The sequence below is a fragment of the Loxodonta africana genome, chromosome 21 (assembly GCF_030014295.1).
Source record: "Loxodonta africana isolate mLoxAfr1 chromosome 21, mLoxAfr1.hap2, whole genome shotgun sequence".
NCBI classification, from domain to species: Eukaryota; Metazoa; Chordata; class Mammalia; order Proboscidea; family Elephantidae; genus Loxodonta; species Loxodonta africana.
In genome coordinates, this window is record NC_087362.1 from 58,955,811 (window position 1) to 58,982,142 (window position 26,332).

A 26,332-nucleotide genomic window follows, 5' to 3' on the forward strand; every position below is an offset into this window, starting at 1 on the left:
CCCCGCCGCCCCGGCCGCGCGCGTCGCTTCTTCCGTCCTGGCCGCCGCTGGCCAGTCCCCCGCCCCCGGGCCCGCCGCCGCCGCTACGCGAGGCCGGGGATTGGCAGCGCGCGTAGGCCGCGCCGCCGCCGATGGAGCCGGAATAAAGGGGCGGCCGTGAGAGCAGCCGGTTGCCGCCCGCACGCTCTACCCGCGCCCGGCCCCGCGGGCGGCCTGGAGCAGGTGAGCGGCGGGGCGCCCGGGGCTGCAGCTGGGAGCCGTCCCCTTGCCTGCCGCGCCCCTTTCCCAGAGGGCCTGGCTGCCCCCTCCACCTCCTGGTCCGACCCGGTGGCCTCCTGAGCTCCTGGGCTGCCCAGGCCCGGCCTCCGCGCGCAGCCACTTCCTGGGCCCGGCCTGCAGCCCTGGGTCCTCCCTCGGAGGGACACAGTGGTCCACTATCCCGGGCAGGGCTGACAGGAGGCAGCCCAGCTGGGCCGGGCGGGGAGGCGATCCTCTTTCAACGCGATTTCCTAAGGAAGAGGAAGGGCTGGGGTGGGGCGCAGGTGGGGGCTTCCCTTACCCTCTTCTCTCCCTTCTGGGAGTGACCAAAGAGGCCTCCCAGCTGCACCTTTCAGAGGTGGAGGGCCCGGGTGGCCAGTGGGGCCAGGGGCTCAGGCTGAGCGGCCCTCGGTCTGGCAGCCATTCACGCCCGAAAAAACAGTTGGATTGGCTCAGCCAGACCTAGAAGGCGCACACCACAGCCCAGCTGCCCTCTTTCCTGGGGAGGTTTAGATAACGGACTGGTATCCACTTGCTTTTGCAACCTGCTGCCTCTGCCCGGAGCAGCAGGTCTTTTCCTTCCAATCTTCCTGGAAGATGCTGAGGATGACAGCTTTTAGCCTGACTGTTAGATTTCTTTGGTGGAACAGTTAGAGGCCAGGCTGGCTTGTGAAGGCAGCCCCTTCCTTCTTCTCCCTTGATTAGAAAACTTACAAACTTTTAAATGTAAGAGGCAGATGAGTTGGGAACCTGGAAGTGGGTTGCATCTGACTCTAAAAGTTCCTCCCTTCTGCTGTCATTACCTCGTGCTGCCACAAAGTGGTGAGTTAGAGATTTGCCTAGGCTGGGTCTCCTTTACCTTCCGCTGAGTACCCGGAATGTTCAGCCTTGCAGCAAGGGAAGAGGGTTGTCTCAGGAAACATGACAAGGAGAAACACTCTGGGGATAGCATGCTCCTTCCCACGTTGTGGAGGCAACCCCATGGATTTGCCTGTATTTTCCTGCAGGCCTTGACACCATCAGAGAGATTCAGATGATTTTGGACTGTTTTGCTGCTCTGGGACATGGACATGGAGGCGGGGTTGGGGGGGTGGATCTGGGAACTTATCGTCTAGCCCCTATCATCCATTGGCCCAGGTCCTTGCAAGGCCACCCATACCTGTTATGTGGTCAGGATGGGTGGCTAGGGCATAGTTGAGGGGTGTGGCCCAGCACCTCACTGGAGAGGGTTTTTGAAATTGTCCTCGGTTCTATGCAGCTGTCCTAAATATTGACTGCCAGAGGCAGTTTGCTGCTGGGTCTCAGATTTGGGACGTCTGGCCTCTTCTACTCAGCAGGCTGCTGTGGTCCCCTGAGCAAGCAGTGTCGTCCTGAGTCAGGCTCGAAGTAGCAAGGGAGGGAGGAGCTGGCAATCCAGGGAAGTGTCAGCCGGAGCCCCTGTGCTTTTATCTATCTTATACATTGGGCTTCCAAGTAAAAATTTATTTGTGAAATGTTTATACTACTAAAATTATTTTTTTGGATACTGTGACTCATAGAACGTGAGTAGAGGCAGGAGAATTTGTAGCTTCTCTATACTGGGGGCTTATGAGTCCAGTCTCTCACCGGTGAGACACCTGATTAAAGAGGGTTGGCAGAGAGCTGGAGGGAACTCTGGAAGGCTGACACGCTCAGCTCAGGCCCAGGGATGGGAGACTGAAGTGGGTGGGACTGAGTGGGAGACCTCTGCCATCCCCTTTGCCTAGAGGAGCTGAGCTGCCAGTGGACATCTCTGATCATGTGTGAAGGGGGCAAATCTCCCAGCCCTGAATGTCTCGCCCTTCCCTAAGGTGGTTTATGCCCATGTGGTGAATGCACGCAGGACGGGGACGGTCCAGGGAACGGCTGTTCGTGTTTCCTACCTATGCTCACGATTTCTCTCTTCTCCACAGAACTGATCGTCAAGGAAGGCGGATCCCTCCTGGCATGCTGGAACCCTGCCCGGAAGAGCGCTCTGTCCAGTCCACAGAGCCCTGTAGTCTGACTTCTTGCTTCATGAGTTGGGACTTCTGACCAGTCCCTCTGCTGTGCCTTGTCTGAGGTCCTTGTCCATCCCCAAACTTGGGCAGCTTCTCTCTGGGTTGAGTCACCTTAAGTGGGAAACTGAAGCCATTACTCTCCAAACCCTGTTTCATCTTCCCAAGCATGTCAGAAAGCTGGCAGCAGCCGCCACAGACGCAGCCGCAGCAGCCACAGCAGCCACAGCCTCCACAGCCTCAGCACCATGCAGAGCCACCACCAGCCCTGGCTGAGCACACGCTGCCCACAGGCACGGCCGAGAACCCCCTGGGCTGTGCCGTCTATGGCATCCTCCTGCAGCCTGACCCAGGCCTGCAGCCCCCGCAGCACGCGCCCCTGCAGGCGGCAGGTGAGCCTAGCCCCAAGTGTGGGGTGTGTGGGCACGACCTGGCGCACCTGTCCAGCCCACATGAACACCAGTGCCTGGCGGGCCACGACCGCTCATTCCAGTGTACCCAGTGTCTCAAGATCTTCCACCAGGCCACTGACCTGCTGGAGCACCAGTGTGTGCAGGCGGAACAGAAGCCTTTTGTCTGTGGTGTCTGCAAGATGGGCTTCTCACTGCTCACCTCGCTGGCACAGCACCACAGCGCACACAGCAGTGCCGGCGGCCTGGTAAAATGTTCCATCTGTGAGAAGACCTACAAGCCAGCAGAGGCGGCTGAGCCAGCGGCCACCGCTGCCCCGGCGCTGCCCCCGGCACCTACTGTCACCACTGCTGAACAGACGGACAAGCCCTACAGCTGCTCCATCTGCCAGAAACCCTTCAAGCACCTGTCGGAGCTCTCACGGCATGAGCGGATCCACACGGGGGAGAAGCCGTACAAGTGCACGTTGTGCGACAAGAGCTTCAGCCAATCGTCCCACCTGGTGCACCACAAGCGCACGCACAGCGCCGAGCGGCCCTACAAGTGCGCGGTCTGCGAAAAGACCTTCAAGCACCGCTCTCACCTGGTGCGCCACATGTACGCGCACTCGGGCGAGCACCACCTGTTCCGCTGCAACGTGTGTGAGCTGCACTTCAAGGAGTCGTCGGAGCTGCTGCAGCACCCGTGCACGCCGAGCGGGGAGCGGCCCTTCCGCTGCGGCGAGTGCCAGAAGGCCTTCAAGCGGCCGTCGGACCTGCGGCAGCACGAGCGCACGCACAGCGCCGAGCGGCCCTTCAAGTGTGACCTGTGCCCCATGGGCTTCAAGCAGCAGTACGCGCTGATGCGGCACCGGCGCACGCACAAGACCGAGGAGCCCTTCAAGTGCGGCCTGTGCGAGAAGGGCTTCGGGCAGCCCAGCCACCTGCTCTACCACCAGCACGTACACACCCTCGAGACCCTCTTCAAGTGCCCTGTGTGCCAGAAGGGCTTCGACCAGTCGGCCGAGCTGCTGCGGCACAAGTGCCTGCCCGGCGCTGCCGAGCGGCCCTTCAAGTGCCCTGTGTGCAACAAGGCCTACAAGCGGGCGTCAGCCCTTCAGAAGCACCAGCTGGCCCACTGCGCGGCCGCCGAAAAGCCCCTGCGCTGCACCCTGTGCGAGCGCCGCTTTTTCTCCTCCTCGGAGTTCGTGCAGCACCGCTGTGACCCAGCCCGTGAGAAGCCGCTCAAGTGCCTGGACTGCGAGAAGCGCTTCAAGTACGCGTCCGACCTGCAGCGGCACCGGAGGGTGCACACGGGCGAGAAGCCCTACAAGTGCCCCAATTGCGACAAGGCCTTCAAGCAGCGTGAGCATCTCAACAAGCACCAAGGTGTGCACGCGCGCGAGCAGCAGTTCAAGTGCGTGTGGTGCGGCGAGCGCTTCCTGGACGTGGCTCTGCTGCAGGAGCACAGCGCACAGCACAGCGCAGCTGCCGCAGCCGCCGAGGGCGCCTACCAGGTGGCCGCCTGCCTGCCCTAAGCTCACAGGGGCCCCCACAGGCCCAGCCTCCCACCCAGCTTGGTGTTCCAAGGTCCCCGAGCACAGAGAGGGCAGTGGGCAGATGGGGGGGGGGTGGTTGCCCGACACTCCTGGCCGTGGCCTGGGTTGGGGCAGCTTGATTGCTGTGGCTGGCCCTGATTCCCGAAGCCTCTTTCACATCATGGGATTAGGTTTCTTGAGGGGACCTGGAGCCAGACCGGAAGTCAAGTGACCTCTCCCCACCCCAAGGAGGGGGTGATGCCAGCCCAACCTTCCCGACCCCTTTCAGCCTGATTAGAAACCAGATAGGTTAGGAAAGAGAATGACCACGGCAGAGCCTGGAGAAGGGCCCGCACCCAGAGGGCAGTCAGATGTAGGGCAAAAACCAAAACCAAACCTGTTGTCACGGTGATGACTCGTGTCGTCGACACCGTATGTGACAGAGTGGAAGTGCTCCACAGGGTTTTCTTGGCTGTAATCTTTACAGAAGCGAATTCTCAGGTCTTTCTTCTGTGGCACCTCTGGGTGGGTTTGAACCCCCAACCTTTAGGTTAGTAGTCAAGTGCAAACCATCTGTGCCACCCAGGGACCTTGGATGTAGGGCAACCCCCCTCAAATTGCTGTTTGGGGGAGCAGGCCAGATTTGTGACATGGTCCTGGGGACCAGGAGGGCAGGCAGTGAGCCACATGTTTTTTGTCTGCTCCCACTTGGGATGCCTGTGCCTGGCAGGTTATCTGACGGGCAAGATGTACCAGCTGAGGTCTCAGGGTTGGGTCTACCCAGAGAGTGGCCGGCCCAGGCAGAGGGGGGCCAGAGAAGTCCTCTGACACCCTTGGCTGGGGCTGGTCCCGTCCGGGGGAAAGGAGCAAAGGCGGCCTCTTTTTGCTGAGGGCTGATTCTGCTGTTTTGGAAGCACCCTTCCGACCTTTGCAGCATCGCTGGCGCAGTGCTGGGCAATGTGCTGTCAGCCAGACAGAAGTGGTGTGTGAGGAGGGGACTCTTAGACCACTGGGGCCAGGAGCAAGCAGGCAAGCCCAGGGTTTCCTCAGTAGAAACACACAAGTGTCCTTCCCCTAAATTATGTGAGCCAAAGCATCAAGGGTGTGGCTGGGAACAGCCTCTAACCCCAGGTGCCCTCCCAGCCCCTGGGAATTTTCCCCCAGCCAGTCAGTCCGACTGCTGGCCTGGACCCTAGGGGCCTTGTGCTAACAGGATGCCTGGGACAACATCCAGCTATTTCCAAGGCCAGAGCATTCTCCCTTGGGTGCTTCTAGGGTCCTTCTGGATCTCTGGCTGCCCACAGAGCTCAAGGAGCCTCAGGTGTCCAGGGCTTAGGGAATGGGTGGTGGAAGAAGGACAGAAGTAGATGATGTACTTGGCAGGGAGATGGAGTCAATCGCCACGGCTGGATGGCCTAGGCCCTCCACAGACTCACCTGGCCCCTCCTCAGGAAGCCCAGAAAAACCAAAATCAAATCTATTGCCACTGAGTTGATTCCAACTCACAGTGACCCCATGTGTTACAGAATGGAGCTGCTCCATAGGGTTTTCTTGGCTGTAATCTCTGTGGAAGCAGATCACCAGGCCTTTCTTCCACAGCACCTCTGAGTGGGTTCGAACCACCAACCTTTCAGTTAGCTGATAGCGAACCGTTTATGCCACCCAGGCACCCTTGGGAAGCCCAGAGGGACATTTATTATCCAGGTTATTATTTTGAACCCAGCTCTGCTCCCTGCCCTCCTCCAGCCCTACCTCTCCCTGGTCATGGGTCTTGAAAGAAGACTTTTAACCAGTGCACCAAGGGCCCCGAGAAGGAGGGAAATGCTCCTTTGCCTCTCTCTCACCTTACGAAGTCTGAAAAGCCCACATATGCCTCCTCAATCTAACTGGGTCCCCCTCCTATGCCCACAGAGGGACGGCTCCTCCCCCCTTGGCGCTGGCTCTTGGTCACAATGCCTCAAAAGACATGGAACCCAAGCTTACAAAGTCCCAACTGCTAATTTTTTCCTTTCATTTTGCTTTCTAAAAGCATTTTGTTATACCATTCATTATATTGTATAGTTTAATTTCATGTCATTTTGGATCTTATATAAAAATCAGAATTTGGATTTTTAAAAAGGATGACTCCATTTTAGGTAGCCACTTTTGATGTTAATATATAGTGAGTCCAATGTACTCTTTAGAAGTAAAGACATTGACTGTCACAGACCAAAGCACAACTTTTTCTGGTCGTTCTTCTACAGGGGAATGGGCTGCGGAGGGGGAGAGTGGGGTGCTCAGGCCAGGCAGTAGGCTTGCGGTAGAAACAGAGGGCTGGGTTCGACTCCTGAGCTTCAATTGTTCTGGCTGTGGAATCTTGGGCAAATCACTTAACCTCTTTGAGACTCAGTTGCCTCATCTGTAAAATGGAGAGTTTAACACTCATCTTAGTTATTGTGAGAATTGAATAAGTTCATGTATGGAGGCTCTGCTGGGAAAGGTGCCTCACAGGAATGGGCCTGCAGCCTCCTGACCTCCTTGGAGTTTAAGTGCAGCCCCTGAGAAGGGAGCCAGGCTGTGAGAGACCAGTGGCCGATGGAGGGTCAGAAGCTGGGCCTCAGGCCTGTTAAACTTGAGAGCTTGCTCAGCTCTGCTGGGAAACCAAGGGACCTCCCCCATCCCCAGGCAGCCCCACCTCTGAGGACCACCTGTTCTTGTCCACCTACACTCGCCTGTCACACACTGCCCCACCTGCAGGCCCAGCTCAGCCACCCTCGCCTTAGCCCCTCTACGCACCTTTTCTTTTTACCATCACCCCTGCCCACCTAGTGGCCCAACTGCATTTGGGGCCCCTTCCATTTCTCAAAGGTGAGGATGTAGGTGGGGAGAAAGAGGGAGAAAGAGCCAGGTCTGAGCATCCGAGAGCCTGTGGAGACGGATCAGAAGAGCACCCTGCCCTGGGGAGAGGGTGGGAAGGGAGGGAGGTTAGAAGGTCAGGAGGGCAAGGAGCTACCCATGCCCAGGGGCTCAGACACTGGGTGCAGAAGGCTTAGTCGGAATGCTGGGGAGCCCCATCTCTGACACAGACACCACACTCTTGTTGCTGCCCTTAAGAATCCATGTAGTTTGTTCCCACAGGATGGTGCCTGTGGTCCACTGCTCAGCAAGAGGATGACCAGCGCCCCTTGTATCTATGCCAGGTTCAAACCCCAGCTTCTTTTCTGGCTGTGTAACCTCAGGAAAACTCCACCCAGCTCACAGAGATGCTGGAAAGCATTGGCATGCTATAAAAATGGTGGTGTGTTGGGGGCATCTGGCCTCCTCTAACTTTAGGAGGGGAAGGAGAGAGAATCAGGATCAATAACCCAAGGCCGATTCCTATGAAGCAGAGGTCAGACGTACCTCCTCTCTCCAACCTTTTTACCAATTCTGACACTAGCCGTCCTTCCCACTGCACTCTGTACTTCTCTGATGGGTTAGATAATTCGTTGCAATGGCCATACAGAACTCACAGACAATACTCATGATTATGAGATTTATTAGGGAAATACCAGGCTACAATTCAGGATCAGGAACGACTCAGGATACACTTCTTTGGTCAGGGCAGCTTGGCTGTGCCCACAGGCAGGTGTCTCCCTGGCCTTCTGCCTCTCAGCCTTCAGCCTCTCTGGCCTCAAGGGCCAGCCTGGTCTCTGTCCTCCTCAGACAAGTGTTACAAAACCCTTTAGTTCCACCAGTAAGTGCCCAGAGGCACCCCACTCCACCAGTAAGCCTCAGCCTGAAAGCACTCAGCTCTCTAGCTCTGTGGGTTGCAAGCCTAGCTCCACCGGCAAGTGCCTGAAGGCACCCCGCTACACCAGTAAACCTTCTGCTCAAAGGCGCTCAGCTTTCTTGCTCTGTGGGCCAGGAATCCTACCTTGTAGTCTCCTGCCGGTTTCCTGGTTCTGCTGCCTCTGCTGCTGCCATTTCTCTGCCGCTGCTTCTCACGGTCTCTTGTCGTTTCTGGCATTACAGCTTTCTCTCTTTTTCTCCTAGGTCTAGGAGAGTCTCAGCACAGAATCCTGAGTCCAAAGGATGTTCTCTCCTCCTAGCTTTTCTTGGTGGTAGTGAGCAGAGGCCTAACTGGGGTGGGGGGAACCCAGGTATGGTGTGTGTCCTGGGTGTCACGTGTGTGCCCTGGGTGTCACTTAAGGCAGGGTGCCAATGAGCAGTTTCTATTTACCACCACAGTTTCCACTGCCAGCTGTGAGAGATCATTCAGCAATTTAACACTAATTGCCCTACGCGCCATTTTCTGTAGATAGGCCTCTGCTAGTGAGGTGCCCCTCTGCTCTGGGATTGGCTCTCTTTTAACCCTAGCGGGATGGCAAAACTGACCAATCCCTTCCTTAGGGTTCCATTCACCTTATTTGCATAGCCCCACCCAATTATTTGGTGACTATTCTAAGACTATAGGGAGAAAGCCCATATAAAGCTGATCCATCACACCACACGTGCCCTCCATGTGCTTCCTGTGCTGGGGCAGGAGGAGCCCTGGCTGGGCATGGCTGAGCTCACATGGAACCTACAATGGCTTTTCTTCCTTTGTCCCACCCCCAACCCCAGCTCAAAGCAGTGGGGCTCCTGCTGCTCCCACCTGGCTCTGGGACTCTGGGATCTAGCCTGGGCCACAGCCAGGGTCATGGATAGAGCCCTACCCTGAGAAGCCGGTTGCTCAGTTCAAGTTCTGGCCATTTGGTAACAAGGGACCTGTCTGAAGTGTGGTTCTTTACCCCTGATCTCTTAGGAACTTTACAGACATGATGCTCCGCTTCTAGGAAGGTGAGAGCATCAGCCTGTGTCCCCTTTCTCTGCCCTGTTCTCCTGGCCTCCAGCCTGTTCCCCTTCGGTGTCTCAGTCTGGTCTCTCTTGGTTGCAAGTGGGAGAAACAGCACAAACTGGGATTGAATTGCTGCCCTAGCCATACATGCCCAGGCACCTTTGCCACCTACCTGCCTGGCGAACTTGGCCTACGGGATGACTTCAGCTTCCTGTGTCCCATTTCTGATGAGAGTCTCCCTCTCTCAAGCAGAGCGTTGTAACGGGGGAACTCAGATTCTGTGCTGGGGCTATACACTAATACTGTCTTCTTTAGTCTCCAGGTGATCAGTCCCCTTGCCCCAGTCACTGACAGGATGGGGAAGAGGGTGGTGCCTGGGTTGGGGGTGACAGAGGTGGGTGGAGGAAGAAGGGAGAGGCTGACATGAACTTGATATTCTAAAGTTAGGGTAAAGGGGTGCCACTCCAGGGACCATTCTCCCGGGTCCTAGAGGTCAGTGCCAAGGCAAGTGGGGTGGTGTAAAAATGGTGTGGTGGCGTTGTCAGACCTCCCTGTCTGACTTCACAAGGGGAAGGAGACAGAATCAAGGATCGGCAACAGCCCAAGGCTGATTCCTATGAAGTGGAGGTCAGGCATATCTCCTGTCTCCAAATTCTTTCCCAATTCTGACACCAGCTGTCCCTTCCACAGCACTCTCTACTTCTCTGCTGGGTTAGATAATTCACTGCAATGGCCACACAGAGCTCATACACCACACTCACGATTATGGGGTTTATTAGGGAAGTAACAGGTTACAACTTGGAATCAGGATCAGGAAGCATGTAGGCAAAATCTCCCTTCTTCAGTGCAGGACAGCTCTCTCAGCTCCTCTCAGCTGTGCAGGGCTCCTCTCAATCCCCTGAGGACAGGCCACCTCTCTCAACCCTTGGCCCTTGGTCCCACTCAGGCCTGGCCTTTGCCCTGCTCAGGAGAGTGTTACAAAGCTCTGCAGCTATACCGATAAATGCCCAGAGGCATCCCACTCCGCCAGGAAGCCTCCTGCCCAAAGGCTCTCAGCTCTCTTGCTCTGTGGGTCAGCACAGCCACTGTAGCCTCCTTGCTCTATGGGCCAGGAAGCCCACCGCACTCTCTCACACCAGTATCCTGGTTCTGCTGCTGCCGTTTCTCTGCCGCCACTTCTCATCAACTCTCGTGTTACAGTTCTTTCTGTCTCCTGGGTCTAGGAGGTTCTCAGTGCAGGCAGGGATCCTGGGTCCAAGGGATGTGCTCCACTCCTAGGTCTTCTTTCTTGATGATAAACAAAACCAAACTCGTTGCTGTCGAGTCGATTCCGACTCATAGCGACCCTATCGGACAGAATAGAGCTGCCGCATTGGGTTTCCAAAAAGCAACTGGTGGATTTGAACTGCTGACTTTTTGGTTAACAGTCACAGCTCTTAACCACTACGCCACCAGGGTTTTCTTCTTGACCGTAGTGAAGTCCTAAATTCCCAGCCTCTGGGATGGCTCAGTTAAAATCTAGTGGGATGGCAAAACTTACCATCCCCTCGTTAGGGTTCCATACACTTAATTTACATGGTCCTACCCCCACGAATGTTCCACACACATTATTAGCAGGCTGTCCAGTCCCCTTGGTGGGCCACACACCCTTTATTTGAATAGTCCCACCCAATCATTGTGTGGGAATCACTAAGGGCTATATTAAGTAATTCACTACCTGCAGGTAGCCAAAGGGCTTTCCCAGCAAGTGGACCGTCTGATGCTTTTTTTGAACTCCTGCTATGTGGTTGGCTCTGCTAGGCCTTACGGGGAGACTGCAGATGACCTTGCTCTCTGGGAGTTGAGCCTGTACTCATGGACATGGTGGCAGTGGTGTTGTGTCATAGCTAAGAACACCTCAGTCAGTAGGGTTAGGGTCATAGTTTTGAAGGACATCCCTGTCAGGTGGCCTAATATTGCTTCTGTTCTACCGCCTAGTTCATAGTGTAGCACCTGGGATCTTAAAAGCTAGCAAGCGGCCATCTAAGGTACGATTGGTCGTTATTCACCTGGAGCAGCAAAGGAAGAGAGAGAGTCAGGAACAGGAGGAGGAAACGGTGTACATATCTGGTTACTTCCATGAACAACTGCCTCCTCTGTCACGAGACCAGAAGAACTGGATGGTGCCCAACTACCATTACTGATTGTTTTGATCAAAGATTCTATAGAAGAATCCTGATTATTAATTGGAATAGAATTTCAAATTCTCAATGGAATCCAGACTTTCTGGGGCCACTGAGGCTCAATGAACCCCCAAAGCTATGGGTCTGAGATAATCTTTGAACTTTAAACCAAAACTCTCCCCTGAAGTTTTCTTTTAAGCCAAAAAATAGCTTAATTAGTAACATATGCCTGCCTTGAGCATTGTGCTTTTTATCTATGTGAGATCAAATTGACAACAGCAGCTCAAAAGCTTAGACGAGAAGCTTAGAGGGCAGTGAGTTTAATAAGTCAATGGTGATGGGACAGTTTGGAGAAGGATGTCGAGAATGTCTGCACAACTTGAAGAATGTAATCAATGTCATTGAGTTGTACATGTGAAAACTGTTAAAATGGTATATGACTGTTTATATTTTCACCAAAAAAAAAAAAAAGAGAGAACACCACAATCAGACCTGACTAGATTCTTACCTCTGCCACTCAGTGGCTCCAGGACCTTGGGCAGGTTGTTTTACCCCTCTGAGCCTCAATTTCCTCATCTATGAATGGAGCCAGTAATGGCACCTCACTCTATCCATGTGAAGTGTTTGGTACATTGTAGCCACTCAGACAAGGAAGAGCACTGAGAGTTCAGAGGAGAGAGAGAGCCAGCCCAGCCCTCCCATCTGAATGTCAACCCCTGTTCACAAGACCTTCCCATGCACCAGCTGGTCTGAGCCTCACACTGTCCCATGAGGTAGGCAGGGTAGGCCTGAATGTTCCCATGTACAGACCCTTGAGAGGTCCAGAGGCTGCCCAAAGCTGAACAGGTAATGATGAAAGTGGCATGGACTTTTGGGGGCTGGGTACCTACACACAGGTAGGGGATAGGCAGTGGGGCTGGGACAGCCCTGGGCTATGAAGGCCCCCAGCTCCAGCCATGGCGGCCTGGGGCTCTGGCTCTAAACCAGCCTCCACTGGCCAGGAAGCCAGGAACAATGGCCGGGACTGGTCCCGGCACCGGATCTGCCCAGGGGAGTAGGAAATCACTTCACCAGCAGGCAAAGGGGCAGCCAACCTGAGGGACAGAAACCACCGTGCTCCATCTTCCTGTCTGTGCAGAGGCACCCCTAGGCAGAAGCCATTCTGGAAGGCCTCCTCTCAGTCTCCAGTCTCCATCCTGACCCCCAAGCCCCCACACCTCCTTCCCTCCTGTGGAGCAGGCCCCAGATGGGATCATGGCTACTCAGGCTGTGGAAATCCACTCAGGACCTCCCACCCCTCTCTGGAGCCATGCCTGACCACAATAAACTCTGCATCCCATCCTCAAGCCGGTAGTTTCTTTGTTCTTTGAAGGTCACGCCTCCGGGAAAAGCCTTGGCCATATTGATTTTGGCCAGTCTACAAAGATTTGGGCTCAGAAAGCTCTGTCCTCCTCAAGCCCCAAAAAGGAAGTCAAGGAGCGGGCTGGTGGGGAGGTATGGGGTCTCCCTGCCCACAGGGCTGTGTGTGTATGTGGGTGTCCATCCCCACCCTGAGTCTGCACCCCCGCCTTTAATGAGCACCTACTGTTTGCCTTGCATTGCTGAAGCAAGAACTTCTGATGAAGCAGTTTTGAGGTTTTCATGAATCGAAGAGGTAGACCCAAAAATGCTTAAAGGGCTGATACTTAGTACAAAATACTATGTGCTAGGGTCCTCCCTGAACCTCAGACCACCCTGTCTCAGTTCATGCCCTCACCTCACCCCAGAACCTTCCCTCATTGCCAGCCCCAGGCCCCTGGTGGGCACTGGGAATTAGCAGTTCAAGGATCCGGGAGGCCCAGCAGCAGGGTCAGGATGTGTGCTTGGTATGTTACTTTGTAATAAACATGGCCATCACTTTGTAAAGGAGCCCTGATGCACCAGTTAAGCACTCCGGCACTAACCAAAAAGGTCAGCAGTTCAAACACACCCAGTGGCTCCACGGGAGGAAGACCTGACAATCTGGTCCCATAAAGATTACAGCCTGAAAAACCCTATGGGGCAGTTCTACTCTGTCACAGGGGGTCGCTATGAGTCGAAATCGAAATCACTTTATAATCGTTGTTTCCATTAGTCCAGATCAGTGTTAATGGGAGGCCCCAGGACCCATTCCTGAGCCCCAACCCAGTTCGAGGGAGAAGAGGAGCTGGTAAGCGCAATAGTTCCTGACAGCTCATGTCGGCCAAGGGGCCCCGAGTCAGTCCCCTGAAACAGCTGCGGTCCCTGTCCTCCTGGTCTTGGGGGAGGGCAGGGGGAGAAAAGAGGACTTGAGGAAGGCCTGCCGAGAAGAAAGGGGCGGGGAGGGGGAATTGGGTAGGAAGAAATGAGAAAAATGTTCCAGGTAGAAGGGAGGCTTTGAACAAAGGTTTGGGAGTGGACAAGAGCCTGGGGTGTTTGGGAGACAGCAAGACAGCTGCTGGTAGGTTTGTGTTTGGGTAAAGGGTAGAGGCTCAGGGCCAGGGAGTGGGTGGGGGACAGGCCAGGAAGGCATGGGAGCCACACAGAGGCCGGGCTGTCCCCAAGGTAGTGGCTGCAGGGAAGATTTCCGATGTAATCTGTTTGTGATGGACAAAGAGTCCCTGGAGGCTGAGGGAAGGCCTAGGCAGGGAAACCATAAGGCTGGATGGGAGTGAAGGGCTTCCTTCCAAATTTTGGCCTCTAGCCTTTGGCCTCTGGGTGGGATTCTCAACCTCAGGTTCTGCTGCTGTCAGCAGCTCTGAGGGAGCTTTCTGGTGGGATATCCTATCCTCCCTCTAAGCTCTGGCCAGATGCCCCCACCCCCAGGAAGTCCCCTCTGGTTTCCTCCCCACTCTTGGCTTGCATCTCTTTCACAGCAGGAGGCAGTAGAGTATGGTGGACATGCGTGAGCACAGGCCCAGAGTCAGGCAGGCTGGCTTCAATTCCCAGCTCTGCCAACTACCAGCTGTGTGATCTTGGGCCAGTCATTTGACCTCTCTGAGCCCATCTCAACATCTGTAAAATGGGTCTAAAATTACTCACCTCATGGGATGGCCTGCAAAGCGCTTAATACATTGCTCTGCACTTAAAAAATAGGGAGTGTGTACCAAATCAGCCTTGTTTATGTCCGACTACTCTGCAGTTCCTTTATTCTTAGGCTCACAGTTTTATGTTTATGAAGTCAGGATTAAATGTCCAGTTGATGGACAAAAATCTCTAATTAAACTGTGGGTGTATGTTACCATTCCTGGCATCTTGGGCTTGAGGAACAAGGTCCAGATGTGCCCACTTATCACCTTCTGCTTTTAGGTTTGAATCGCTGGGCCTGCCTGCTCTCCCACCAAACTGGAAGCACCTTGAAGGCAGGGACAGGTTGGCATCTTGTCGGTGTGTCTACCAGCCCCCAGCACAGGGTTCAAATGTCTGCTGGGTGGAATTCTGGGAAGGTCTTGCCCAGTCACTCAGTAGCCAGAGCAGGGCTAGGAAAAGAACCCCAGACTGTGGACCCCCTCTCCAGTGTCCCAGCGTGCTCTCTGGAGCTCTCTGGCCACCTCCAGTCCCATATTGGCCAGGACTCTAGCATCCCTGCTGTGCATCCTCCCGCAAACCCATTCTCTCTCTGGACTGTGATGTTGGAGGGGGCAGTCTAGGCTGCAGAATGAAGCTCTGACACCCCTGGAGGCCCTGCCAATGACTTTCCAAGGTTCCAGCCAGCCTGGGCTGCCTGCTGGGCTTGGAGGAAAGGGTTTCTTCCCTCAGGATGTGGTGGAAGAAGAGGCTCTGTGATCTGCTTTCCACTTCTTATCTGCTCCTCCCTGTGCTCCTGTCTCCTGCCCCCTTGTCAGCAGAGGCCCATCCCTGAGGACAGAGAAATGCAGGCCATGACCCTCATCTCTGTGTGAGGGCCACCACCCCTAAAAGAAGATAAAAACAGCCTCAGGTCTGTAAGGAAATGTCTTAGTCATCTAGTGCTGCTGTAACGGAAATACCGCAAGTGGATGGCTTTAACGAAGACATTTATTCTCTCACAGTCAAGGAGGCTAGAAGTCTGAATTCAGGGTGCAGCTCCAGGGGAAGGCTTTTTCTGCCTGTCAGCTCTTGGGGAAGGTCCTTGTCATCAATCTTCCCCTGGGTCTAGGAGCTTCTCAGTGCAGGGACCCCCCTGCCACGCTGGTCCAAAGGACACATTATGCCCCTGGTGCTCCTTTCTTGGTGGTAAGAGGTCCCCTTGTCTCTCTGCTAACTGCTAGATTCTTATATTTCGAAAGAGTTTGATTTAAGACACAACCTAATCTTGTAGATTGAGCCCTGCTTCCCTAACATAACTGCCTCTAACCCAGCCTCATTAACTTCATAGAGGTAGGATTTACAACACATAGGAAAATCACATCAGATGACAAAATGGTGGACAATCACACAATACTGGGAATCATGGACTAGCCAAGTTGACACACATTTTTGGGGGATGCAATCCATAACGGGCAGGCTCTGTCTGACATATCAAATAACACCACAACACCTCTCCTTGTTTATTATCCAAGATACAGCAGAAAGACCACCATTTTGGGAACAGATTTAGTCTACAAATATTGAGCACACACTATATGTGGGCACTGTGCCAAGTGCTAAGACTTGCTTTGAGTCCTGGATTCTGGCTCCTGCTTTGCCATCAACACTCTGGCATAAGGCTAGATAACTCCCTGATCTGGGCCTTTGTTTTCCTATCTGTGAAATGGAGTAGCATTGGTTCTGCTCACTTTCCAAGGTGCTTATAAGGCCTGGAGGAGATAATGGATCACATGAGAATATGTTCTAAATAGTATAACTCAGAGTCTGAAAGTGAGAGTGCTGGTGCTAAATTTTTAAATTCCTTCCACCTGACACCCTGGCCTTGTTTGCAATAGGTGCCCAAACCAAAAAACCTAACCCACTGCCGTCGAATCGATTCCGACTCATAGCGACCCTATAGGACAGAGTGGAACTGCCCAATAGAGTTTCCAAGAGTGCCTGGTGGTTTCGAACTGCTGACCTCTTGGTTAGCAGCCGTAGAGCACCGAGAGGGTATAAACCAGGGTATCCTAACCTTTGTGGGCGCGGACTCTCTTGAGAGCCAGATGAAAGCCAAGAGCCTTTCCATAGAAAATGCACATGCAGGTGGACACATGCATGTGAAGCCATGGTGGCACAGTTGTTAAGAGCTCAGCTGCTAACCAAAAGGTTGGCAGTTTGAATCTACCAGCCACTCCTTGAAAACGCTATGAGGCAATTCTACTCTGTCCTATAGGCTCGCTATGAGTCGGAATCGCCTCCACGGCAATATGTTAAGTGGACACGTGGCTTTGCATATGATTCGAGGTGTTCCATGGGTCCTTCAGATCCCAGGAACAGAAGTCCTGTATAGTCAGTTGTTCAGTTTGGTGGCTATTTACCTGTCTGTTCTGCAGGCTGCCGGAAGATGGAGTAGGGATGGGGTATCAGGAAAGACCGGGAGCTAAGATCTGGCTGCCCTAAGGAATGGAGATGCTCTCCTTAGCCCCTTTGGGTGGGGTTAGTCTGGAGCTGGCCCAGGAGCCCCCAGGGCTGTCATGCCTTCCTTTTGTAGGAGGCCCTTAGGGTTGGTAGTTTGGTGGGCAGAAGGCTAGTCTTGGAGCTGCATAGGTAGAGCAGACTTTTTTTTTTAATTTATTGTACTTTAAGTGAAAGTTTATAAATCAAGTCAGTCTCTCATACAAAAACTCATACACACGTTGCTATGTACTCCTAGCTGCTCTCCCCTTAATGAGATTCAACCAGCTCCTGTCCCCCTCTGCCTTCTCATTTCACCTCCAGACAGGAGCTGCCCACATAGTCTCATTGAGCCAAAAAGCTCACTTCTCACCAGTATCATTTTCTGTCTTTTTAAAGCCCAGTCCAATTCCTGTCTGAAGAGTTGGCTTCGGGAATGGTTCCAGTCTTGGGCTAACAGAGGGTCCGGGGACCACGACTTCCGGGGTCTCTCTAGTCTCATTCAGACCATTAAGTCTGGTCTTTTTACGAGAATTTGAGGTCTGCATCCCACTGTTCTCCTGCTCCATCAGGGATTCTCTGTTTTGTTCCCCGTCAGGGCAGTCATCGGTGGTAGCTGGACACCATCTAGTTCTTCTGGTCTCAGGCTGATGTAGTCTCTGTTTTATGTGGCCCTTTCTGTCTCTTGGACTCATCTTTACCTTATGTCTTTGGTGTTCTTCATTCTTCTTTAGAGCAGACAACTTTTTGCTTAGATGATATGTTCATTGGCTGTGGCTTGGGGAGCAGGGAACTTTCTTCTCTGAATGGCCTTAGAGACTCCATCAAGGCTGATGCCTCTTTACCCTGCTGCTTCATGGGAAACAGAGCCAATAGGCCTGGCCAGCCCCTCAGAGTCTGCCTCCATCCCTTCAGGGAGACTCTGGGCCCTAGGGAGGCTCTCCAAAGCACACTAGTATGGTGAGCGCCTCAGAGAGAGGCATCTAAAAATCCATTTCTAACCCTCCTTTCTCCTTAGGGCCCAAATTCAGGGTCTGAGGTGGAGGAGGCTTAGGTGTGGGGCTGTGAGCAGGGGACGGGGACACAAGGAAAACCCACTCCCAGGCCTGCCCCTGTACCCCAGCCCTGGCTGGGCCTTGGGGCTCAGACCCTGACTCTCCACCTGGGGTCACCATATCTCCCTCCAGTCCCCCAGTAGTTGGGAGGGGAGGTAAGGGTCAAAGTTCTTCATCCAGAGGTCCTGACCCTCCCCAGCCCCCACAACACACACACATGTGCGTGCGCGCGTGAGCGCACACACACACACACACAGGCGCGCACACACAGAGACACACAGGGGTGGGCGGGTACCCCCCTCTGTGGGAGTATTAAGTTTATTTCTAGCCAGGCTGAACTGCTGGGGAGATGAATGGTGCTGCCGTATACCCTCTGTCCCACTGCCGGGCCTAAGGTGGCATGATCTGGCAGCCTGGGGGTTAGCCTCTTTTTCACAGATTAATGCCAGGGGGTCAGGTAGTTTACACGACTGTGGAGAGAAACAGAGGTGAGGTGGGGACTCCAGGGTATCCTGGGGGAAAATCAGGCTGTCCTTCCCTGGGCCTTCCCCCAAAGCCTACCTTCCTGCCCTTGAGGCTCTGACAACACAGCTTCCATCCAGGCTCTCTGAAGCTCAAGAGCCTTCGGTGGCTCCCTATTTACTTCCACCTGATTTTGGCTGCTCTGCTGGGTTTTCGAGTTACCCTCCCCCACCCCAGTTCTGGTTTGCCTCATTCTTTTCTCCCACTGATCCCCAACCATGAACTGCTTCCCTCATTTTTCAATCACTGAGTGAACCTACTGTCATGCATTATAAATAGTAAAAAAACAATCCCTCCCCTCAAAAAACCAGTGTTCCCATGAGTACGCATACAGAGTGAGAAAGGCAAACTTCCCAGCAATAATTATAATGCAATAGTCTCAGTGCTATAAGACAGGGATAAATGTGGTGACCAGTTGCAGGGGGTGTGAACTGGGAGTTAGGGAGAAGAGACAGAGGGTCAGGGAGGACTTTAAGGAGGTTGGGACATCTGAGCTGGGCTTTGAAGAGTGAGTAGGAGTTTCCCAGGCAGAGAAGACAGGATCATCCAGGCACTAAAACAGCACAAAGCAAAGGTGTGGTGGAGTGCTTGGTTGTGCCTGGTGGGTTGGGGCTAGAAAGATGGGAGCTGGCCAGTTAGGAAAATGAATATCTTGCACCACCCCCCATGCTCATTCTCATCAGCAAGCCTTTACTTGCAAGGTGACCCTGCCAGGAACACCAACCTCCTCCCTTATCACCTGTCCACATCCTGGGAGACAGATTTTTCAGCTCTTTTCGGCACCGGGTTTTTTTTTTGTGTGTGTGCTGGGTTTTTGTCACGTAGCTTGTATGTCTGTCTGTTCTTCTGGTCCCTGCTCTCCTCCCAAGTAACTCCCCCTCCTTTTGGCCTCTTCTGGGCCAAAGCAGGTGGGACGTGTATTGCTCTCCCTCACGCCCCTCAGTGGGGTGTTGCCTGCAAGAATCTCTCCGGAGGGAAGAGCTCCGTCTCCCCTGACATCACCCAGGACACTAGTCCTCGCGAGTCCCCGCCCCGGCCCCGTGGGGGGTCTGGGAATCTGCTGAGTCGGGGGATGGGGGGTGGGGGGAGGGGGGCTGATAAAGAGCCTAGAGGAGGCGTGGCCGGATGAGGGCGGGGACGGAGTCATTCCCATACCTGTAGTGGGAGCCGAAGCGTCGGAAAGCGTTGCTGGAAAAAAGAGGAGAATGAGCCGAGGTGGGGAGAGTGAGCCGAGGTGGGGAGAGGCGAGCCCAGGTGGGGAGAGGCGAGCCTCGCCGGGCTCCTCACTCCCGTTCCAGGAGTGCCCGCCCATCTCACCAGAAGGACTACACTGCACATTTGCCCCGCTTTAACGGAGTTCACCTGATCACTCCGAAAGGGTGACAAAAGTGTTCCGTTTGGTAGGAATTAAACATTTATTCATTCTGAAACTGCAATTTTCTGGCGGTGTATTGGAGCCGATCAATTTTCCCTCGCACATTTTCGAGGGCCACTAGGTGAGCACTGGGGAGAGCAGCCAAGACCTCCCCGCCCTCCTCTGGGTCTGGGATGCCGGGGCGTGTGGGGCACTCACAGGGAGTCGGCAGGCAGGGGCTTCTGTCCGTAGCGGTCCAGGCTGGGGTTCTGGTTGAGGCAGTACTGAGGCGCCAGAGGGATTTGGGGGAGGTCCGTGAGGCGGTGGGGCCGTAGGGGAGGGACGAGGACACCCCGCCTGCACCCCACACAGCTCCCCCTGCTGGAGACCTTGGTCCTGGGGATGCGAGACTCTGCTCTCGGCCTCTTGACCCGTGTCAACTGCTCCCCACCCGGGCCCTGAGGACCCGGTCAGCGCGCAGCCCTCCCTACCCGCCAGCTCTGGGTCACGTCCGGCTTCAAGTACCGCACTGCGTAGCCACTGAAGCTCTCGACTGCGGGGAGAGAAGTCCCTCTGCGTTCCCCAGGCCGCCCCGGAAAGCCCCGCCCCCGACAAGCCCCGCCCCAGAACAAGCTCCGCCCCCAGAGTAAGCTCCGCCTCAACTGCCCGCCCGACCAGCTCGCCTGCAGGCTTGGCTCCGCTGGTCCCAGAAAGAGTCCGGCCCCCAGCCTTGGCCCCGAGGACCCCCTCCGGCCTGGTGCGAGCCCCAGCTCTGCCCTCTCCCCAGGACAAGCCCGCCTCCACGGCCCTCAGCCGGTCTCAGTCCCGCCCGCAGTTCCTGCTCCAACTGCTCCCCGGCTCCCTCGCCCTGTCCCTGCCGGAGCCCGGCAGCCCTCCAGGAACCTCGCCCTGCGCCCACGCCCCCTGCCGCTGCCCGCGGGCCCCGTAGTCGCGACAGCCCTGCCCTAGCTCATCTTCGCGCCCGGCAGACCGACCCCTCTTGTCCGGGCAGGGCAGCTTGAACTCGCCGGCCGATGACACGAAGTGGGACCAGTCCTCGATGGCGCGTGTGAAGCAGGGCCAGTCGACCCGGTTGATGCCTGGCGCGATGGGCGCCAGCTTCCCCGCGCGGTACCTGTCTTGGAGCTTCTGGCCGGTGGCGGTGATGTCCTGCCAGGGTGATGGGGGTCAGGGCCACCGCGGTAGATGTGGAAGTCTAGGGGGCCGTACCTGACCACACCTTGGCCAGAGCTGACGCTTGGCCCATCTGACCGAGGGGACACCCGAGGCAGGGCCAGTGGTGGGCCGGGGTCACAAGCAGGCAGGTGAACTTAAATTCTCGAGCGTCTGTGCCAGAAGCAGAGCCCAGGACCCAATGGGCTGGGGGCTGGGGGCAGGCTGGGGCTTGTGTCCTCTCCCCTGAGCAAAGGACACTCACCAAGCACTGCAGGGGCTTGTTGGGGACGCCGAGGAGTGTAAAGTGGGCATTGTCAAACTCATCTGTAGAAAGAAGAGAAGAGGGGAATAGGGCCTTGTCCACCAGTGGTCACATGCCTGCACAGGGGAGGTTTGGACCACACTGTGCGTTAAAAATTTTTTGAAATATTTAACAGCTTTAAAAAATTGAAGTTAAAGTAGCATCCATATCTCACCCCTTACAATGGAAGAAACTCCAAACAGATCAAAGATTCAATGTAAGAAATGAAAGCATAAAAAGTGTACTAGAAGAAAACAGACAAATTCCTTCATAACCTTAGAGTGAGGAAGGCCTTGCTAATTCTAATTTAAAACCCAGAAGCCTTAAAGAAAAGATTGACAACTTTGACGACATAAAACAATACAACAGAAGTCAAAAGACAAATGGGAAAAATATGTTACAGATGAGGGGCAATTTCCCAATTATAGAAAGAGCTCCTAGAAATCAAGACCCTTCCCAAATGGGTAAACAACACGCCTGGGTGGTTTACACACAAATAAAAGAAATACAAACGGCTCCTAACTGTATGGAAAGACATTCAACCTCATTCATAGTAATAATACTGAATAAGATAAATCTATGTTTAAACTACGTTAAGGTACAAATTTTTGCCTATCGGATTGGAAACAATGGAAAAGTTAGCGCAGTTATTGAGAAACAGGGTCTCTCATACCTTGCCTGATGGCGTATAAATTGGTTCCACCCTATGGAGGGCAATATGGCATTATCTAAGGAGCCCTGATGGTGCAGTAGTTAAGAGCTCGGCTGCAACCAAAAGGTTGGCGGTTCAAATTCACCAGCTGCTCCTTGGAAACCCTATGGGGCAAAGCTATTCTGTCCTATAGGGTTGCGATGAGTTGGAATCGACTCGACGGGTTTGGTTTTGGTTTTTTGGTAAGGGGCCCTGGTGGTACAAGCACTTAAGTGCTCAGCTGCTAACTGAAAGGTTAACAGTTTGAATCCACCAGAAGCTCTGCAGAAGAAAGACTTGGCAATCTGCTCCTGTAAAGATTTCATCCTAGAAAACCCTATGCGGGCAGTTCTGTTACATGGGGTGACTGGACTCCATGGCACCCAATAGCAATAATATCAGAATTATGAATACACATGCATTTTGACCCCACCCACAGCCCTACCTCTGGGAATTTACCCTACTTCATAGCTGCACAAGTAGGAAATAATGAGGGTAGAAGGTTACCCACTTTGGCATTGTTTGTAATAGCTCAGGCGGGCCAAGTGACTTGCTGGAAGTTTTCTGGGCTTCGAGTTGCAGAGCTGAGACTGGCCCCATCAACCCCTTGCCATGCCACTTATGGCTTTTTCCCTCCCAGACCTCTCCCCTTCTCACACTTATTCACCCCTTTGACAAAGGCCCAGAGGGTCTCCGGCGCCTGCGGCAGGCAGTGGGACAGCCGAGGTGGCCTGACCTTTGCGGCAGTAGGTGCTGGACTGACAGTGCTCATCGGAGAGGCAGGCCCTGACGGTGTCCATGTCCATGCGGCGCAGGGTGGGCAGGACCGGGTGGTAGAGCTGCTGCTTTACACCTGCCAGCATGTTGTGCTGCCGTTCAATGGGGAGCAGGATGGCCGGGGATGCGTACACGTGGGTGGAGCCATCGTCCCAGGGCACGAGGTCGATGATGCGGGCCATGGCTGGGGGCAGAGTGTACTGAGAGGCTCACCCTGGGCTCAGGCCAACCAGACACCCTTCCACCTGGGAACCTGACCTGGGCCAATGCCAGTTTACTTGGTGAACATTTATTGAGCATCTACTGTGTGCCAGGCCCTGTTCTTGGGGAACTCCCTGTGTGGTGACAGGGACATCCATATAACAGAAGGACCGACAGACACACACCCAGGATATGCTAAGGCCTGTGGTGGAGGTTGATGGAGGGTCTATGTGGGAGGTTGGAGGGGTTGGGGTTTGGGACAGTCAGAGAACAATCTAAAAGAGTATTTGTGTCTATACTTAAACTCCGAGCAAGAAGAGGCAGCAGCAGGCAGGTGCAGAATGTAGTCCAGTATGCCAGATGCTTTTGGGTGACTAATATGAACTTTTTGGCCCTAGCTGTCTGGCCTTTGGAAACCCTGGTGGCATAGTGGTTAAGTGCTACGGCGGTTAACCAAGAGGTCAGCAGTTCGAATCCGCCAGGCGCACCTTGGGAACTCTATGGGGCAGTTCTACTCTGTCCCATAGGGTCGCTATGAGTTGGAATCGACTCAACGGCAGTGGGTTTGGTTTGGGTTTTGGTTGGGTCTGGCCTTTACCTAAAATTCTACAGGAAGACACAGAAAAGTTTTAAAGAAGGGGTGAGACAGGAGAGATTTGAACTAGAAAAACATTGCTAGTTACCAAGTTCCTCCCTTTAAAAAGCAGATATTCCTAGAAGCCTTTCAGTCATTTACACCTTAGTGAAAATTCGTTAATGCAAATTGCTTTCTTCCTGACCTGAGTTAGAGCCTCTGAGAGGCTGGAGGTGGGAGGTAGGTGGACAGAAGGAAGGAGGGACAGGGTAAGGCAAGGCGGCAAGGGGAAGCTACCTCAGGGGATGGGATTGCATGGGGGAGGAGCAGGGAAGTGGAGTACTGGGAGGAGGGAAGAGAGGGTTCCTTGGCTCTGACCAACCCTGATAGCAGCTACCTCATCAGTGAGGCACAGGACCTGGGTGCTCAGGCTTTTAAGGACTTCCTGCTCTTCTGACTACTCATTGGGGAAAAGAGCGAGGAAGTGAGGTGGGCCAGGCCCCAGTGCCTTATGGGATGGCAGGAGAATAAAGGAACATTCTGCAGAGACAATGCCCATTGCAGCCTGATTATGAGGGTACCTGCTCCTTGGCAACCCTGGCAACCACAGACTCTAAGGAGAAGAGTCTGCTCCCGGGCTTCTGTGCACTGGCCACTCCTTTTCAAACTCCGTGAAAGGCTCTATTTCCCAGGTCACAGTGAAGGCAGAGCATCTTGGGACAGGTCAGCCAGGGAGCTAGGTTGCCTGGAGGTGGCCATGCCAGGGCTGGCTGAGGATGGCTGCCTAGCCCATCTCAGGCTGTGCGATCCTGGGCTAGTTGCTGTCTCTCTCTGGGCTTCAGGGCTCCTATCTGTGTTGGTGAGGGCCCTAGGTCCTGCCATTAGGGGTATCTGTAAACTGGGGGGGGCTCTCCCCTCCCCACCAAACTTCCTGGAAGAGGGCTAACCAGCCTTTGGATCTTCAGCGTCGGAGATTAGTGGCTACCAGTATTCAGGGTCACCGTAAGGGGATCAGGGAGACTAGCGACCTCAGCAGACCAGGGATTAGCAAATGATACTCCACCCCCAGCCCCCCAGGCCCCTGGATGTTCACATGCTGCCTCCCAGGAAAGAGTGCCTGAGCCCAGCACCCACAGCCCTGGGGCCTACCCACCATCCTGGTCACAGTATTAGAGATGGACCTCCAAGGGGAGGAAACCTGGGAGAGCCAAGCTTATTTGCATATATTGGCATGTGCTTTGCATCCACTTGCCCCTGGTGCTGACAGGTTCTGGGCCCTCCACTGTGACATACAGGTCAATTTTTTCTAATCCTGCTTTAAGTGAATGTTTACAAATCAAGTCAGTCTCTCATACAAAACCTTCTATACACTTACAGGTCAAATTTGATTCCCCAGTTGCTCCTCCTCCCATGTGCCATACAGCCCCCAGGGCAGCATCCCCAGGTCACAGAAAACTTTCCCAGAATCAACTCCACTCACCACCCCACCCCCAAATTATGTTTAACTCTATTATAAAGTTATAAAATATAACAATACAGAAAGTGCATACATACATAATTTAATAATTTATTAAGTAAAGCCCCCATATCACTACCACCCAGGTCAAGACATGGGGCAATATTTTGGAAACAGTTTATTGGTTTCTTAAAAAGTTAAACTTGAATTTGCCATAGGATCCAGAAGTTCTACCCCTAGGAACCTACCCAAGAGAAAGGAAAACGCTTCTCCGCACAAAGATTTGCCTACAAATGTTCACAGTGACATTTATAAGAGCCCCAAAGTAGAAACAACCCATTTGTCCATCAGCAGATGAAGGGATAAGCAAACTGTGGCATATCCGTACCATGGGATATACTTTGGCAATACGAAGGCTCAAAGGATTGATACTTTGCTGATGATTCTAAGAACCAGTCACAAAAGATCACATATTACATGATTTCATTTACATGAAATGTCCAGAAAAGGCAAATCTGTAGAGATATAAAGTAGACGTGGTTGCCAGGGGTGCAAGAAATGGGGAGTGACTGCTATTGAATGGAGTTTCTTTTTGGGGTGATTAAAATGTTCGAAAATTAGTATATGGTGATGGCTGCACAACTCTGTAAGCATACTAAAAACCATTAAACTGTACACTTTAAAGGGGTGAACTTTTTTTTAAACTGTGGTTTGTTTTTATTTTTTAATTTTTATTGTGCTTTAAGTGAAAGTTTACAAATCAAGTTAGTCTCTCATACAAAAATTTATACACACCTTGCTATATACTCCTAATTGCTCTCTGCCTAATGAGACAGCAAACTCCTCTCGACTCTCCATTTTCGTGTCCATTTGGCCAGCTTCTGACCCCCTCCACCCTCTCATCTCCCCTTCAGACAGGAGATGCCAACATAGTCTCATGTGTATACTTGATCCAAGAAGCTCACTCTTCACCAGTATCATTTTGTATCCCATAGTCCAGTCCAATCCCTGTCTGAAGAGTTGGCTTTGGGAATGGCTCCTGTCTTGGGCTAACAGAAGGTCTGGGGACCATAACCTCTGGGTCCTTCTAGGCTCAGTCAGACCATTACGTCTGATCTCTTTACGAGAATTTGGGGTCTGGATCTCGCTGCTCTCCTGCTCCCTCAGAGGCTCCCCGATGTGCTCCCTATTAGGGCAGTCATCAGTAGTAGTCGGGTACCATCTAGTTCTTCTGGTCCTGGGCTGATGCAGTCTCTGGTTTATGCAGTCCTTTCTGTCTCTTGGGCTCATGATTACCTTGTGCCTTTGGTGTTCTTCATTCTCCTTTGCTCCATGTGGGTTGAGACCCATTGCTGCATCTTAGATGGCCACTTGCTAGGTTTTAAGACCAAAGGGGTGAATTTTTATGGTAAGTAAATTATATCTCAATAAAACTGTTGAAAAAAAGAAAGACATAGCCTACATTAAAAAGTGGCTAATCTTGATTTAGGAGCCCTGGTGGTGCAGTGGTCAAGAGCTCAACTGCTAACCAAAAGGTTGGCAGATCAAATCCACCAGCTGCTC

General features: G+C 53.5%; 2 protein-coding genes across 2 annotated transcripts; one reads left to right on the plus strand and one right to left on the minus strand.

Moving 5' to 3' along the window:
- The first annotated feature begins 116 nt into the window (after nt 1–116).
- Nucleotides 117–6,680, plus strand: ZNF319 (zinc finger protein 319). Its single transcript, XM_064273974.1, has 2 exons — nt 117–222; nt 2,190–6,680. The coding sequence occupies exon 2, from the start codon at nt 2,443–2,445 to the stop codon at nt 4,198–4,200; it is 1,758 nt and encodes a 585-aa protein (XP_064130044.1). The 5' UTR covers nt 117–222; nt 2,190–2,442; the 3' UTR covers nt 4,201–6,680.
- An 8,418-nt stretch (nt 6,681–15,098) lies between these two features.
- On the minus strand, nt 15,099–22,720 carry SPMIP8 (sperm microtubule inner protein 8). Its single transcript, XM_003416280.3, has 7 exons — nt 22,498–22,720; nt 21,032–21,093; nt 20,589–20,763; nt 20,085–20,146; nt 19,813–19,877; nt 19,395–19,427; nt 15,099–18,187 (listed from the first exon to the last, which is right to left on the minus strand). The coding sequence occupies exons 1-7, from the start codon at nt 22,718–22,720 to the stop codon at nt 18,157–18,159; spliced, it is 651 nt and encodes a 216-aa protein (XP_003416328.2). The 3' UTR covers nt 15,099–18,156.
- Nucleotides 22,721–26,332: the final 3,612 nt, after the last annotated feature.